Raw genomic sequence first — 14,510 nt, forward strand, 5'->3', positions numbered from 1 at the left:
TGATTAGCATGGATAGCCTTTTAGCGAATGAGTCAAAGAGCTCAGTAACATGACCCAGTGTCCATGATCACTTCAGGATTCAGATCAAGTCTCACTGTGAGCATCATAGCGGTCTCGGTTAGTGTGTCGTAACGGTCCTTAAACGACACATCTACAACCAAGACCTGTCCAAGTCGTACACTTACCACAAGTGTAGAGTGCTCCCACATAGTGATCAGCCTTCACCTATGTGTTCCGCATATATGACTTTAGATATAGCTTTCCAGGCGTATATCAGTCATCAACCTCGTTTTAGCTCACCGCCCGAACTCAGGTGCCCAGCACGTGACTCAGTTTAATACGGATGCTATGGAAGATAGTTGTTATTGATTCTAATTGTTTAGAACTCAACCCACTAATCATATAATGCTAATAGAGTAATCTTATTATCGAATTTAGTAATCATTTATTCATTATCTTCAAGTGGGCAATATTCCCAACAGGAACCAAGTAAGAGGATAAAAGGAATTACACTTTTTTGAGCAAGAGAATTAGCTACTGTGCCATGACATCGCGTTTGACAAAGCTTGCACTCAGAGGACGTGGTCGCCGCAACGATTTCATCGATGAGAAGCCGTCTTCATTCACAACTTTACCTTGGAGCCGGACTCGATGATACACGAAAGCATTTCTACTTCTTTAATAAAGTATTCTCTGTGGATGTGTGTATATTTTTTCTTATTTTTTTAATTGTTTAATTTAATAAAAAAAATTATTTTAAAATTACGTAAGTATAAGATAGTGACACGTGGACTTCTGTTAAATATAACAGCCAAAGTAGTAACGGTGATATCAAAACTTTAACATTAGGTATTTTGCCCACCGAAAAAAAATATTGAGTAGCTAAGTGTATCCAGAGATAAACTTTATGTATTAACTCTTTTTATTATATGAATCGAGATAGTTGATTTCAAAAATTGAAGTAACATAATATTTATCAAAACTATTAGCCTTTTTCAGTAACTAGATGTCCATATACTTGATATGCAACAACTTAGTCTAGAGGTAACGCTTAAATTGGTCGGTGATTAATCTATACTTGGATTGATAGATCAAAAATCATATATGTGATCCGCGAGTGTAGGTTAACATAGTGGGAGCATTATGTGCATGTTGCGTGCACACGACCTGGATAAACTTTTAATAGATACGTCGTTTAAGTAACCATGTTACGAAACATGTGTGAGGGTCATAAATTATGGCCGTAGCGGGGATTGATTTAAATACTGATGTGATTCTATACGTAGAGGTCATATCTCCAGGCTCCCTGATTCATTTGTCCATGCCTACATAGATGGTTAAATATTTATGTTTTGAGTCTAGAATATGATCGATAAGGAAATAGATTTACAGATACAAAATACATCTCCCTAAAAGAGAGTAAATGTTCGGTCACCTAATATGCGAATCCATTAACGATTGATTATGCACATATGCGTAATAAGATTAACAACATAATATTTCACTAGGGATTCAATGGTACGAGGGATGATACAGCTCAAAAGGTATATCGTTAATATACACCCTTCTTGTTACGAGAGGAACCTGGAGGATCGATATTCGTGTACTGGGTACATCAGTAGATACTCCATAAATATATATCGAGTATATATAATTTAAATAACACAGAGAGTGTAGTTCTGGAATTTTAGTGGAATATTCAAAGAACTTAATAAAATGAAAGAAAATTAGAAATTGATTATCCGTCTTTTATTTGTGTTTATTTTAGCTTGAGTTATTAGGTCCACAGTTCCCGAGTCAGCTATGATAAAATTAATTAGGATACTATGTAATAATATGAGATTAGTTAGGATAGCGTTTTCGTAACAAGATCACAACACGTTTCAAATAAATTCGTAGAATGAGTTTTGACAAAAAAAAAATTATTAATTGTTCAATAAGAAATAAATCTCTTAAATATAAGTGAGTTTGAGAGCACTTAAATTTTTTCCACCAAGCCCAATGGGCCTAGGGATGAACGTCCAAGAATATTAGAATTGGGCTTGAATTTTTGCCTAATATTTTCTTATTTTTTTACATTTGTCCTCTGAAAAATTCTCACATGTCCCTTAATCTTTTAAAAATTCTATATTCCATCCGCCACTACAAGATTTTGCACCTGAGATTGTTAGAGATTCCACCGCAGTTGGTTTAAGTAGGGAAACTTGAGAAACCAAGCTCAATGATACCTCACATTTGAAAATCAAACTCCATGTTGAACTTCTTAGGAAAATCAAACTTTTAAGTACGTAAAGCGTTCAAAATACTTTTTTAAATTTTTTTTAATCACTAGAAAAATGAAGACAAAACTTTCGAAACAATTAGAAAAATCAAGGTAAAAATTTCAAAATCACTAATGTCAGTAATAATCTATTTTCAAAATTTTTGCTTTCATTTTTATATATTCGAAGGTTTTGCTTTTATTTTCCTAGTGATTTCAAAAATTTTGCCTTCATTTTTGTAATCGTTTCGAAACCTTTTTAACGGGGGTATTTTGATGTTTCACCTACCAAAAAATTTGATTTTCCTAGTGTTCAATATAGAGCTTGATTTTCAAATATGAGTAACATTAAACTTTTCTTTTCGCTAGTTTTCCTTTGAGTAGCTTATAAAATACCAGCTTCTATTAAAAAAAATATTGTATATTCTTTCAAATGAATTGAAAACAATGAAAAGTAATACTTGACAACAGACGAATCATCATATCAAAAGCAGTCGTGACTTTTTCTCAAATATTCATGCAGCTCATGCTGTTGGGACATTCTTTTATATTTTGTCCATTGGGTTATTTTGCCTTTATGCATGCATGAAATAGGAATCATTTTTCTCCCAAAACAAAATTTAAATTATAAGCAGAGCTACATCAATATAATTTCAAAGCGTAGATTTTTACTATTAATTTATCATATAATCTGTTTTATGCATTATATCTTTATAAGAGAGTGTTTTCACTTTAAGTTAAATTACACTCCGAACCTCAAGTTAAGAAGATAAAATGAAAAGGCCTGAAAAAGAAGTATATGGAAATGTGCTCACTAATTAAAAATCCACTGCCATTGACAAGCATGATAAAGACAAAAAGCATATATTTTTTTTTAATATATAGCCGTTACAAAACGGCGAAAGAAACATTGCTTGAATTTCATGTAATTGAAAAATATTTAATGATTTATTCTCAGAAATTGCAACAATGTGGGCACATAGCCTAGCCAAGTTTTGTTTGAATTTTGACTTACATGTTGTCTCGAGGTGTTCTGTCTCTCCATATACGGCCATCTCCACGCAAACGCTCCTATCTCAGGTTCAATATAAAGTCGTGATCTTTTTTCTATCGACAACAAAAAAGATGTAGTGATTTGTTTTTGCATGTATTCATAATGTGTGTACGTAAAAATAAAAAAATAATATTAAAAAGAGAAGGAAAAAAATTACTAACTTATATTCCCTCCTCCAATGTTTCGACTTCCGACTTGTTAGGTTACATAAATTCAACATAAAATACTTTTTTCTAGCAAAAGGAAAAAAAAATCAACATAAAATACCGTTAGAATGTTGACATTTGGAACAGAGTTTTATACACCTAGATTCGGATCCCACTTTGGGAATTGGTGACCTACTTTGCTTAACATAAAATTTTGCAATGAATAATTAAACTTTCCTAAGGCAAAATTAAGTTTTAATTCCCCCAAAAAATGAATAAATAGAGTTGGATAAGGAATTTCTTATTGGTATTTTAATTAAAATAAATGACCCTTTCAACAAAAAATAAAATTAAATGATGGCTTCTACTATATGTGTGTTAATATTATTAGAATATCTCTGAAGATTTAGAGTGATACTTCTTCGGGACATGAATTTACTATAGCAGACACAAGCGATGAAACATAATTATGAGCTTTCAAGACGAAGAAAACGACTTGAAGGTAAATGAACATATGGTGACAAACTCAAGATATACTATTTTGGTGGGGAAGAGTTATTTCCATGAAAAAAAAATCATGTAGAAGAAGAAACAAATATTTGTGTGATAATATTCTAGAAAAGGAACTGTGGTTCTTTGCACAGTGATCGACAGTGGAAGTCGAAAGAAAAATCCTCAACGATATGCTTGTGATGAAGGTTGAAATCACATCTTCCGCCTTATTGTCATGAGAAAACTCGTGTCGTGACGAAGGATTAGAGGCATTGATATGCCTCGGCTTGCCTTGGCTCTTCGATCCTTCGTGTATTATTGATGTCTATTGTGTCTTTAGCATACCTTGACAAAGGAAGACAAAGATAGATGTACGATTTTGCTAGGTTCTTGTTTTGAAAAATGAGCGCGAGGAAACATGAAGATGTTGTGGTTTAGGAAGTCTACTTGGGCGTACTTCCACATGATGTCGCATGCACATTGGTTTGATATGTGATTCTTGATAGGTGCGTATCATACACGTTAAACTCCTATTTTTCGGCTTGAATTTCACGCGCTTTTGAGTGACTTTGGTGTGTTTGATGCATTTTTTAGTGATTTACTTGTTTGATAGGTTAATTGGGTGTTAAGGAGGTTAGTAGAGCATCACGTGACGTTTCGATCAAGTTAGAGCGAAACAAGAAACATGACGTCTTCTTCTGCATGATTTTGAGAATCTCTATAAATATTCTGGAATATTTATTTTCACCATTGGATAGAGCTTTCTCTTAGCCTTCCAATGCATATTTATTTGCAAGAATCGGAAATCGGAGCTAGGAGTTATGGCCATTTCAAAAATAATGCGCACTGAAAAAAAAAAGGTACGCCACGGCGACGAGCAGATCGAAGAAGCAAACATCCGAGCAACAGGCGCATTCCGCGAAGAGAAAAAATTCCAGACGGCGTGCCGCACCATGTCCTTACTCCGTTTTCAGCCACATAATCTGATCTAATGGCTTCTAAGGCTCTGAAAATACATAAAAACACCCTATATATAGGCTTTCAGAATTCATAAGTTAGATTTTAGTTTTTCTTAAAGTGTTTAGCTAGTTGGGAGAGAAGAGGCAACCGAAGATGAAGACCACCATTCGTCGCGATTGACAACCACGAATTCAACGTTTTTCCTTCTATCTCTATTCCTTGGAACTCTAGTTGATATATATTTATTTTGTTATGGTTTTTGAGGATTGTTTTATTTATTTTGTGTTTCTATTACTCTTGACATCATGAGCTGAGCTGCTTAACTATGATGGCTTAGCTTTTCTCAAATATGGTTGTGGATTCGTTATTTATTGATTACAGTATTTTTCTGTTCATCTTCTCCATCGCTTGAATTAATTTCGTGCTTATTGCTTGTTTGAGGTTCATAAGCTATAGATAGTGCATAAGAATTAATTCACCGTAGTACATTCTTAAGCTATAGATAGTTAGTGATTGTCATATTTTTTTAGGGTTTGAGATCGAGAGATAAAAATCCGATATTTACATAGGTTGCTAGATGTCGAGAGATATTTAGCGATTAAATTACGTGAGTGTGATTAGTGAAGAGAGAGAACTGAAACATCGTGCATAATTTTAGGAATCCCGACCATAGGAGACACAAGCGATGAAGTTCCCCTTACCTTATTCATATCCTTTCATTCGCTTTTATTTCTTCTCTGCAAAATTAGTTAATAATCATCATCGTTTAATTACTTGAGTTCGATTTGTTACTAATTAGTTGAGATTCGGTCAAGCATAGTCCTCGTGGGATGACTCGTTCTTACGATTATACTATTTGAGCGACTATGTGCACTTGTGTACGAAAATATCGCAACAATTCTCCTTCCCGATTTTTATCGATGGTTTGAAGGCTCAGATTAAGGGCATCATTATCGTCTCCGAGGGGATCTTCACGCTCTTATTCCTCATGATTTCATCATAGACTTGCTCGTTGTGTTCTGATCGAGCGTGCTCTGATGGTTCTTGTTTGACAGAGAAATGGTTGATGACAACTTAGTTAACTGTTATCCTTGCACTGGCATGGTTGGCCGGAGGAGATTGGTCTTGAGGCGAGCGCCTCATTCATGACGATCTAATCTTCTTCTTTGTGATTTTTTATTTATTAAGTTAGCAGGCAAAAAACCATTTCCGGGTTCCAATTCTCGGGTTTGGAGTGTCATTTTTCATCTAAGGGAAAAATGATGCTCCAACAATTTATCTTCCCAAATTTGAATAGATAATAAGAAAATGAGAGTCAATGTACTGAGAACCATTTGTTTCAGTTTCACCATTTTCTTCTCTTTCCTAAATTTGAATAGGAAAAGTAACCCATTGCACATAGTTTCTAAAAATTCTTATTTGTAATTCAAATGTAACTTTGTTTTTTTGCGGCTACACCTACACTTATGGAGAGAAATTTCATTGCCTCACTAATATAAATTGTCATATAGAAATGACCTATTACTTTCAGAACTAGACTTTTCTTTTGATTTTGGACTAAAACACCATCACATAATTCTATATATAGGCATTCAAGCCTCACAAAACATTTCTCTCCATTTAGCTTATAATATTTCATCTTTTTATTCTCAACTCTATTTTTACACTCAATTTATTTTGTCATCTCATTTTGTCTCTTACTATCTCTATATTCAATTTTAAAACTCTTATAATCTCATTCAAAATCTTGTTCGCCTTATAAATTGATTATATTTGTTTTTTAGCATATATTTTTTAAAATTTTTCACATGTGTTGAATATTAATGAAAAGCATATTTAATTACATTGGAATCCATCAATATAAGAATATAAAATAATTTGTCGATACCAGCAAAAAAAAAAAATCCAGAAAACACACACATAATCATTTTTTAAGTATGAATAGTAAATGTGATTAAAGAGACTAAAGAGAGTTAGAGAAAAAAGAAATTTAAAAATGAAGTGCTTGATTGATGCTAAAGGTATTTTAGTTTAAAATTGAGTCAAAATTTATTTGTAAAACCTTTTTATTTTTATTTTTAAATACATCCTTTTACAAACATGTACTGTCAAAAAATAATATTGAATTACAAATTATAATGAATAACTTTTCAAGTCTAGGATAGAATATTATTTTCTTTCCATATGAATTGAATTCTTGCTCTCTCAAATAAGATCCCTCGGTAATAAAAGGTCTTGCAATTTAAGCCAAGCTATTTGTATAACTTTGAAAGTAATAAACATTATTATGGAACTCTGTTATATTAGTGAGGAAGCGATTTAATAAACAAAAGTTCTCCTTGGAAAAAAGGGAACAAATAAAATTCAAAATATTTTACAGAACTTTTTGCAGCTACAATCAACTCTTGTTTTGCTTGAAACTTTTTCTGCGACGCTTGCGTAGCGCAACAGTAACTTCCTATATTTAATAATTTTTTTTGAACGTATACGAATACAGTACAAAACAACGTGAGAGAGAGAGAGAGACGTTAAGCAGATATGGCCGATTGGCAGTTATTACCCTCTTCGCGTCTTTGAAAATCAAATCAAATCAAATCAAAATCTACCCAAACAAACATATCATAATAAAACTTTCCATTCTTAAAAACCATAAACAGAGAGAGAAGAGCCAAAATTTCGGAGAGACACACTCTCTATCTCTCCTCCGTTTCTTCCACACATTCCTTTTGTTTTTCGATTCCGATACATATTCCCTCCGTTTTGTTTTTTCCTTTTGCCATGCTTCTTCAGTTCAAACACTCCTACTAGCTATAGATATATATTTATATATATATGCGCTGTAGCAGAACCAACACTGGCTCATTTCTCGTTCTGCTGGTCCATGGGCTCCCAATTCCAGACCTTTTTGAAAGTCGAAATGGAAAAGGAAGCTCTCGTTCCACTGTCCAAGGAGACCGAGTCGATCTCCGAGTCCGGAGCTGAGTCGAGCAGACCGAGTTCCGTCGAGGAAGCGAAGCCCAAGGACGGGTCTTCGTCGCCGTCGCCGCCGCCTCGGCTGGGTTGGCCTATCCGCAGAGCCGATGTCCGGAAGAGCTCTGTTTCCGTTTGCGCCGTCGGCGAGGAGACTCAGGATGGGAAGCTGACACGTGTCCGCGACGTGGGTCCGAAGATTTCAGGTCTGATTCCTTTTTGAATTTGTTTAGAAAAAAAGAGAACAGAAAAGTAAAAGTTGGTCTCTTTAAAATAAAGCGATATGTTACTTACTACTACTACTACTACTTCTTCTAGTACTAACATTTTCAAATTATTTTGAACAAATTGAAACTTAGTCTCTCTCTGTCTCTGTAACTGTTGTTGTAGAGGTTGAGATGATGAAAGAGAGGTTTTCGAAGCTGTTACTCGGAGAGGACATGTCTGGGTCTGGAAAAGGGGTTTGTCCAGCCATGTCAATTTCAAACGCCATTACTAATCTCTGCGGTAATAAGTTAAAAACTAAATGAATAATTAAAGAAGAAGAAGAAAAAAAAAAAAAAAAAAAAAAAGAGTCCCTAATTCAAACTTGTGTGTGAATTGAAATTCGAAATTTGAAATCAACAGCCACAGTGTTCGGGCAACTGTGGAGATTGGAGCCGCTGAGCCGCGAGAAGAAAGCAATGTGGCAAAGAGAGATGGAATGGCTTCTCTGCGTCAGCGACCAAATCGTCGAATTGATTCCCTCTTGGCAAACCTTCCCCGACGGAACCAAACTCGAGGTCCGATTAAGTTTGGTTTCGGTCGTATTAAATTCGAGCACTTTGTCCGTTTTCCTTAATTGGTCTTGATTGATTTGCCTTTCCCTTTCAGGTTATGACTTGCAGGCCAAGATCAGACATGTTCATCAACCTGCCCGCTCTACGCAAGCTCGATAACATGCTGCTCGTAAGCCCACCCGAGTCTTCTCGAATTCGAGGGCTAAAAAATCCTAGGAAAAAGCAAAGATTGAAGTCTTATTTGTTTTTTTCCGGTGCAGGAAATTCTAGAAGGATTCGTGGGGACCGAGTTCTGGTACGTGGACCAAGGCGTGGTGGCGAGTCAGGACTCGGAAGGGTCGGCCTCGTTCCGGAAATCCCTGCAGCGTCAAGAGGACAAGTGGTGGCTTCCCGTGCCCCGAGTCCCCGCGGGAGGGCTTGGCGAGGGCTCGAGAAAACAGCTGAGCCAGACCCGCGAGTCGACGAACCAGATCCTGAAAGCGGCCATGTCAATCAACGCGATCGCTCTCTCCGACATGGAAGTCCCCGAGCCCTACCTCGAAGCCCTGCCGAGGAACGGCCGGGCGTGCCTCGGGGACGTGATGTACCGCTACATAACCTCGGACCAGTTCTCGTCGGAGTGTCTCCTGGACTGCCTCGACATCTCGTCGGAGCACGTGGCCCTCGAGGTGGCCAACCGCGTCGAGGCCGCGGTGTACGTGTGGCGCAGAAGATCGCACCACTCGTCGAAACCGCCGGTTCACTCGAGCCGGTCGACCACCAAGTCGTCGTGGGACATGGTTAAAGAGCTCGTGACCGACGGGGACAAGAGGGAAATGCTGGCCGAGAGAGCCGAGTCTCTCTTGGTCTCCCTCAAGCACCGATTCCCTTGCCTCACTCAAACCACCTTAGACACAACCAAGATACAACACAACAAGGTATAGTATAACCAATATACCAAATGCATAAAACTTTTCGATTGCATTAGATGTTTTAAGCACAAATTACAACGATTAAACTTCGAGACTGAAAGAATTTTTAATACATTCGTGGGATACCAAATGCATAAACTTTTTTTTATTGCATTAGATGTTTTAAGCACAAATTACAACGATTAAAATTCGAGACTGAAATATTTTTTTACTACATTCGTGGGGATTTTCGACGAGGCTCTTGGGGGTAAAATGCATAAATTATTTTATTGCATTAGACATTCAAGCGCAAATTACAACGGTTAACCTCAAAACTTCGATATTGAAGACTTTTATTCTACATACTGATTGAACTCATACCACCCACCCAGACTAGCTGGGGTAAAATGCATAAACTATATGACTGCATTAGACAATTAAGCACAAATTACAACCATTAACAAAAAAAAACTATGATACTGAAGACTTTTTTCTACATTTGTTGGGATTGAACCCATTCCAGAGTAGGCTCTTGGGGGTAAAATGCAGAAACTGTTTCATAATATTAGGCGATTAACCGCAAATTTCAACGATTAACCTCTAAACTTCGATACTGAAAGACTTTTACCCCAAGCCCTTGAACTTGAAGAAGAAGAAAAAACAAGTAGTGCCATCCATGATATTTTCCTTGCAAATTATCACAAGCAAATATTTGAATATCTCAGGACGTAGGGAAGTCGATTTTGGAGAGCTACTCGAGGGTGTTGGAGAGCTTGGCGTTCAACGTGGTGGCGCGGATAGACGATCTTCTGTACGTTGACGACTTGACAAAGAATTCGGAGAAAATGTCGCCGGCTCCGAAAGCGAGCCCGATGATGACCCACCTGAAGAAGAAGGCTTCTTCCGTTTCAAGGCCGACATACTCGCCTAGCCCGGCCAGAGGAGGAGGAGGAGGAGGAGATAGAACTCCGTTCCTACACGGAAATGGAAACAATGCCAAGACGAATCATCGTCGCGTTGGGCTCGGAGTGAGAAGAGTGTTGACAAACTACCTCGGCGGCGTCGAAAACAAACCGGCTCCTTCGACCAAATGCGGGAAAGAGAACCGCGGCGGCGACCCAATCGTCGTTACTAATTTGAATAAAAACAAGTCTTGAACAGTCATATGAATTTTTTTTTTTACCAAATGCCTATTTGTTTTACGTTCTTCGGTGAACTCTTTGTGTACTGTGTGTGTGTGATTGTAGTTATTACAAGGGGATGATATTATTATATTGTGGTGGTGGTCGTGGAGATGAGATTGACATTTTGAAATGAAATTCTGTTCAGAATTCAGATACTACCGTTGTGTTTTGACTTTTTTATTTGATGCTGAGTTGATAAATAAAAAAAGGGGCATTCCGAGAATTGAACTCGGGACCTCTCGCACCCTAAGCGAGAATCATACCACTAGACCAAATGCCCATTTCGGTGGGAAAGTTCATCTCATTTAAGAATTATAAAAAAATTGATATGTTTATTCTGTGGTTAAGTTCAAAAGCGTTGCGTCAAATTCAGCTTTTCCCCACGGATAGATTATCTTATGTCATGGGTATTGTAGCGAAATAGTCAAAATGAAACTATAAAATTTGTTTTTAGCTTATGTTTCATAACTTTTGGGGAAATAGCCAACATGATTATGTGGCAATAATTAAGGTCTTATTTACCCTTATTTATTAATAAATTCGTCATTTTCTCACTCATATTTTTTTCATACCCTTTTTTTTTTACATAAAAACTTCAAAAAACCATATCTATCTCATATGAACTCGAAATTGAGTGATTCCAAATCCTACAGATTCGTGACGCCGAGATCTTCAAAAATAGATCCATTGTGTTTGATGAAAAATAATGTTTAATACTATAGATGTAGAAAAATCTACCTTAAATATGAAAATAACTGAAATTTTTTGAAATTATAAAAAAAAATGGAAATATAAATATGATGCATTAAAAAAAATTCATCAAACACAATGGGTCTATTTTTGAAGATCTCGACGTCACGAATTTGTAGGATTTGAAATCACTCAATTTCGAGTTCGTATGAGAAAGATACAAATTTTTGAAGTTTTGATGCAAAAAAATAGGAGAGAGAAAGTGACGAATTTAATAAATAAGGGCAAATAAGACCTTAATTATTGCCACATAAGCCATTTGGCTATATCCCTAAAAATTGTCAAACATAGGCTAGATCCAAAATCACATGTTTAAAGTGATCTAGTTACTTACAAATCTCTTATCGTATTGGAATAGTAAATTTTTCAATGAAATATTTCATTATTGCCTCTTTTCTGATTTTTAAATGATTTTTTGTAACTGTTTCAGGAAACTTTTAACAACTAATTAAAAGTGAAACAATACTGTAGAAGTTAAAGCAAGAAAACAAACTTATAAAAACAAGGTATTCTAGGAATAATAGAGAAATGAAATGTTCTATTAAAAAAAAAAAAAAACAAGGTATTCTCAGAATATAGAATATAAAAGAGAAATGAGATGTTCTAAAAACATTTAAATAAGCCGACCATTAATAATAAATAAATAAATCCAACAGTATATAATAATAAACAAAAATAATTAAAACTTGAAATAACAAAGAAAATAATATAAGAAAAATATGTATGGACTAAATTAAAGGTGAGGTATTTTGAAAAATTAAGTTTGGAAAGAAAAACAAAACAAAAACAAATCCCTTAATTGATATGACTTACTTACAGGGAGGGACTGAATAAGTTTTACCTATACTTCATTTTCTACACTCAAATGGAGTTTGTAACCGAAGATACACACTTACAGGATCTAAATGTAAGTTAGAGTATTTCGCGACCGATTGGGTCACACACAATCATAGTTTCCAGCTCTAAATTGAATTCCTTACGACTCAATGTATTGATCTGGTTTTTGGCATTAACAATTATAAATCAATTACAAATAAACATATATTTTTGTAAAATGATAGTTTAATTCAAAATAAGCAGCACTAGATTTTATTTGTGTTAGTACAATAAATATATAAAAGATAGATGTTTTATATTTAAATTCATTATGAAAACAATATTTGAAATTTAAGTTTTAGAAAATAAAGACCCAAACAATCTAAATACAGAAAAAAAAAAAATGTAAAATGTATACGGTTAGGTTTGTTCAAATACAAAAAGATCTTCATTTTATATATTATTTTTCGAGGATCGATTTATCAAACCGTACAATTATTCTCTCTTTTAGCAAATGTTCTTATTCATTATAAATACTAGTTAAAGAGTTGATTTAGATTTTTGTTTTATTTCTTGCCCAATTATATTATAGATCACTAATTTTTAACTGCTCTTTAATGTATCTGAATATTTTGTATGTTATACATATTAGTGTCAGTGACTTATACCCTAAAAATAAAAACTCTAACGAATTTCTCCCTTGTTTTGACTTTTGAGTAATTTATTTTGATAAAATATCTATTTTGCCCTTACATTGTTATGTATCTCTTACGACTAATATTTAAAATAAAAATAAAAGAAAGAACTAAAGACTGTCTTCATCATCATCACTATTCCGATCTCCAGCTCAGCGTTTTATCTTCGTCTTCGGCGCCGGTCTAAACCACCTATCCTCTTCGTATTCCTAACTTTAAATCCCTGAAACTCAACTTCGCTCCAAGGATAATAAGTTCCAGAATCTTCTCAGTCTTCCAGTAGTGATGATGGATGAAGACAATGGTGATATTTTTTTTGAATTAGTCATAAAAGATGCAGAACAATGTAAGGGCGAGATACGTATTTTAAAAAATATTTAACCCAAAAGTCAAAATAAAGGAGAAATTTGTTACGCTTTTGATTTTTAAAGTATAAATATGTCACTAACACAAATCTCTGGAGGTATAAATATGACATTTCCAAAAACATAAGGTATATAGGCTGCATTTTGTTAAAATACGGCGGATTATAATGATATTTTCCAACGTATAACAACAACAACAACAGGAGGCTCAATCTCACTCCCAAAATTAAAATTTTCCTTTGGAAACTAAACCATGGATTTCTCCCCACAAATGATACCCTCTCCAAAAGAAAAGTTATTGTCGACAGTGTTTGTCCTTTTTGCAGATCCGCTTCCGAAACAGTTATCCATGCTATTTGGACGTGGCCCGACGCTTTCGCACTTTGGCAAAGTTGCGACATCGACCACGCCATCGATCCGCGTCTCACTTCAGACATAATCGGCTTCATCCTTGCGGCTGCCGATCGCCTCAGTACGGAATCTTTCCGCCTCTTTGCAGCCCTCTCTTGGTCTCGGTGGACCTACCGCAACAAGGTCCTCAACGGACAGCCACGTCATGATCCTTGCTTCCTTATAGAGTGGACTTCTCAACTTCTCGAAGAGCTACGTCCGTTGGATCAGACTCGAGCCCCTGTTGCTGCAACGATCCCCTACAAGTTTCCATCCCTCAACGCCAACAAAATTCAAATCAATGTTGATGCTGATGTATGCGCTCGCCGAAATCGCTGCGGATTTGGTGTTCTTCTCCGTGATAACACAGGCGCAATTATCGCTTACCCATATTGCCCAGACATCCGTAGTTCTCGCCCCGACATCGCCGAAGCCACTGCAATTCAACAGGGAATGAAGATAGCTAGAGATCAAAAACCTCTCAAGCACGTTTCCTTGTTTTCAGATTGCCTCACTGTGATAAAACTCATCACCTCCGCCACCTCTCTAACTACAGAGTTGGGTCTCGTCATTGACAACATTCGCAGCCTTGCTGCTTGCTTCTCCTCTTGTTCCTTTTCCTTTTGTCCTAGAGCAAACAACAATCCAGCACATTTATTGGCTAAATATGCTCTAAATTTTATTTCTACTGCTACTTGGACTTTTACAGCTCCTCCTATTGTTGTAACTGCTGTTCTAGCAGATTCACATTTATTTTAA

The 14,510-nt window shown here is 35.8% G+C and overlaps 2 protein-coding genes and 1 non-coding gene across 3 annotated transcripts; 2 read left to right on the forward strand and 1 right to left on the reverse strand.

The window, feature by feature from the left end:
* Positions 1 to 7,427: 7,427 nt before the first annotated feature.
* LOC149379412 (rop guanine nucleotide exchange factor 7-like) lies at positions 7,428 to 10,767 on the forward strand. Its single transcript, XM_089602855.1, has 6 exons — positions 7,428 to 8,088; positions 8,273 to 8,389; positions 8,510 to 8,664; positions 8,756 to 8,830; positions 8,922 to 9,578; positions 10,277 to 10,767. Exons 1-6 carry the CDS (start codon positions 7,794 to 7,796, stop codon positions 10,706 to 10,708), a joined length of 1,731 nt encoding a protein of 576 aa, XP_089458981.1. The 5' UTR covers positions 7,428 to 7,793; the 3' UTR covers positions 10,709 to 10,767.
* A 176-nt stretch (positions 10,768 to 10,943) lies between these two features.
* On the reverse strand, positions 10,944 to 11,015 carry TRNAP-AGG (transfer RNA proline (anticodon AGG)). Its single transcript has one exon. It is a non-coding gene; the product is annotated as a tRNA-Pro (tRNA).
* A 1,696-nt stretch (positions 11,016 to 12,711) lies between these two features.
* Positions 12,712 to 14,510, forward strand: LOC149379414 (uncharacterized). Its single transcript, XM_089604006.1, has 2 exons — positions 12,712 to 12,725; positions 13,688 to 14,510. The coding sequence occupies exons 1-2, from the start codon at positions 12,712 to 12,714 to the stop codon at positions 14,508 to 14,510; spliced, it is 837 nt and encodes a 278-aa protein (XP_089460132.1).

Source organism: Urtica dioica, chromosome 12 (assembly GCF_054948205.1).
Source record: "Urtica dioica subsp. dioica isolate 48M chromosome 12, U.dioica_male_clone48M_v1_H2, whole genome shotgun sequence".
NCBI classification, from domain to species: domain Eukaryota; kingdom Viridiplantae; phylum Streptophyta; class Magnoliopsida; order Rosales; family Urticaceae; genus Urtica; species Urtica dioica.

Excerpts from the sequence above, each read along its gene's own strand:
- LOC149379412 (XM_089602855.1), top strand. The coding sequence starts at position 7,794 with ATGGGCTCCCAATTCCAGACCTTTTTGAAAGTCGAAATGGAAAAGGAA. Across the intron at positions 8,089-8,272 it reads CGTGGGTCCGAAGATTTCAG|AGGTTGAGATGATGAAAGAG; the intron begins GTCTGATTCCTT and ends CTGTTGTTGTAG. Across the intron at positions 9,579-10,276 it reads CCAAGATACAACACAACAAG|GACGTAGGGAAGTCGATTTT; the intron begins GTATAGTATAAC and ends TGAATATCTCAG.